The 2,752-nt window shown below is 35.5% G+C and overlaps 1 protein-coding gene across 1 annotated transcript; it reads right to left on the bottom strand.

Annotated features, from left to right (window-relative positions):
• Positions 1-2,353: 2,353 nt before the first annotated feature.
• Positions 2,354-2,665, bottom strand: PHALS_11609 (uncharacterized protein; the record flags this gene model as incomplete). Its single annotated transcript, XM_024726997.1, has 2 exons — positions 2,354-2,367; positions 2,446-2,665. The coding sequence occupies 2 exons, from the start codon at positions 2,663-2,665 to the stop codon at positions 2,354-2,356; spliced, it is 234 nt and encodes a 77-aa protein (XP_024577618.1).
• Between the last annotated feature and the right edge of the window lie 87 nt (positions 2,666-2,752).

The following is a 2,752-nucleotide window of genomic DNA, read 5'->3' as shown; positions in this document are numbered from 1 at the left end:
ACATGTTCTGGTATTTTTATGCAAATTCGTACCATATTTTCATTCAAATCATATCATCTTACCATGTTTTAACAAAATTGAGCTGTCATCATCATTCTGCTATTCTAAGACGGCTAATACAATGTTATCGAATGAAACCTACGACATCGACATAGGCCTCTTATCGTATAGCATTTTGCAAGCATAATGGGCTCAAAATTTGACGATGATATTTATGAACATCAGACAATTAAAAAAAAGCATCGAAACTCTCCGAGACGATGTTTCAGAGCATTTTGTAAGAGTAAAGTTTGAAACCGAGAATATAAACAAAATCTTAAGTTACATATCACTTAGCTATAATATGTCTTTGTGATGTCAGATAGGCATAATTTTCAAATCTATACAGTGTATGTAGGCAACGTTTTTCGATAGAAAATATTGCGCGACGAGATGCGAGTGATACATACAAAAGTTGCGCTTCTCCAAGAAAGATAAAACTACAAACGCAGTAGTTCTGCAAGCAGTAAACAGCACATCATTTGACTTAACTTTTGAGTTTACAGTAACGCGCAGGAATCCTTTGACAATGAGGTTCAAGAAGAGTTCACTGCATGGTGGAGAAAACTGGAATAGCGAGTCACATTGGTTGGGACCTAAGCTATATACATGTGTCTGCGGCTTTATATGCATTGTAATTGCAATGTAATTAATGGCGCAAATATGCAATAAGGTAATCTATCCGGTTCAAATCCTGTTTGAGACAATTATTTCCGATTTCTCTCGCATGTAATAAGTCCCTCTTAATTTTTATATAAGGCAACAAGCTACTATTTTAAAAATAGATGTTCATCAGCTATATAATAAATCACGCGTGGATCTTCAAATCAGTTTTGCGAAATGAATGCTGTTTTCAAGACATTGGATTAAATCAATTAGATAGTTTATTTTCACTAAAACGAGACTGTTTGTTATAACTTTTATTCCACTCTGTGACATCATGAAACTTGATTGTAAATATGGGGTTACGATTTATGACTTAATTGCATTGTATACAAATCTTCACGATATCATTTAATCATCGATTTCATTTGCATACCAACTAATGCTTTACTTATTTTTATGAGTCGCTGTCGCCATCATACTATGACGGCTTATTTATTGATGTATAATAAAATCTATGACACGAAGATAAACCTCTTATCACAAAATTATTTCTCAAGCACAATGGGTTCAAATGTTGAGTATCAATTTTGATTAACAACTTTTAAAGCTTTAGTCAAAATTTAATTGAGTACATTTATTTTAGTATCAAATCAGTTAATGGCCATTTTCTTCCCAGGATTGTTGATCAGATGGACGGACCAAATGAGACCATTGATTCTGCATTTTTGTTGAGATTACGCTGGATAACAATTTTGAAGAACGATGTCTCGGCTATGTTTCTATTTCTGTGCATAAGTATTTCATGTTGACCGTACAGAAAGTTAACTTAGTGGTGAACTTGATGGCTACACATTCATTTTTGAGGGCTCAAACCCAATCGCCGCCCGTGTTGCGAGCAGGAAGTGCATGTAAGTTCCCAACCAGTGTGACTCGCAGTTCCAGTTTTCACCAATACCCAATTAAGCTTGTCTTGTATCAAATACATTTTCTTCGCGTTTTCTATGAACTTAGATTTAAGATGAAGAGCTTCATCCTGCTTGTAGTAGCGCTAAAATTGTATGTATCATTCGATCCTTCGGCTCGCAATATATTTCTAACGATAAAATTTTGCAAAGTCTAGCAATCAAAAATTAAGCAATCTTGAATGCTCAGCATATTAGAAATTCATTTTATTGAAGTCAACTCATCTGTAACGCGTGGTATTTCGTTTTGCTATCTCCGTAATTGCAGCTTATAAGGCTTTTTCTCTTCAAGCGCAATCTTTTTCAATGTGATCATATACGAGTGTGAATAGTGAAATATGGATAAATAGCTTTTGACTAAAGCGTAAAATGTGGCTTTCCTTGACGAAGGTATAATAAGGAGTCGAGTCTTCGTCCCTCTGTCACATTAAAAAGAATCAGTCAATACTCATGTGATAAGTTTTACTTAATACGTCAAGTTCTTTAATTTGATGCATAAGGCGGTGTACTAAGTCGCCGGTAACCTTGTCGTTGCAAATATCTTTTTATTTTTCAAAAAAATAAATGTACACGAAAGCAATACTTTACCTCTGAATCGATGCGAGGACCAAGGTTCATTCACGTGTTTCGCGTGAGTGAAGTTTATCATCATGTCGTCTTTCCTTCGATGTTTATGTTGTTGCCACTATGATCCCACGTGCATTAAAAATCTTGCGCACAATCTGAGTTATTTCATGATAATTTGCTCAAGTATATATGACTTAAAAAAACATTTTTTCAAGTACAGAATACAAAATTTAATTAAGCTTAAATGTATCACTATTTTTCAGTGACATACTTTTTTTCAACGGAGAAAAATCGTAGTGCAGCGAAAACCATATAGTTTGCATCCGAGCAATGGCTTCTCGCTCTCTACTGCGCCGCTGCACCACCGCCAGCGCAGTCTTATCTAATAATTCATCTTCTAAAACATTTTCAAGTGCAGCAAGAAGTGATAAAGACTTGAAATCAGAGTTGAAGCGGGGCTTAAAGAAGGAGGTCGCTTTGCTGGCGGTCATGGTGGCGGCTGGAGTTACAGGTGTACATTTTTACAAGGTACAACGGGTGGAAAGCTTATGGTGAGAAGAGTATAACGTTTTTTTTGG

Source organism: Plasmopara halstedii (assembly GCF_900000015.1).
Source record: "Plasmopara halstedii genome assembly, contig: Scaffold_555, whole genome shotgun sequence".
Classification (NCBI taxonomy): domain Eukaryota; phylum Oomycota; class Peronosporomycetes; order Peronosporales; family Peronosporaceae; genus Plasmopara; species Plasmopara halstedii.
Note: the sequence above shows the minus strand (reverse complement) of the source record. Positions and strands in the feature narration are given on the sequence as shown.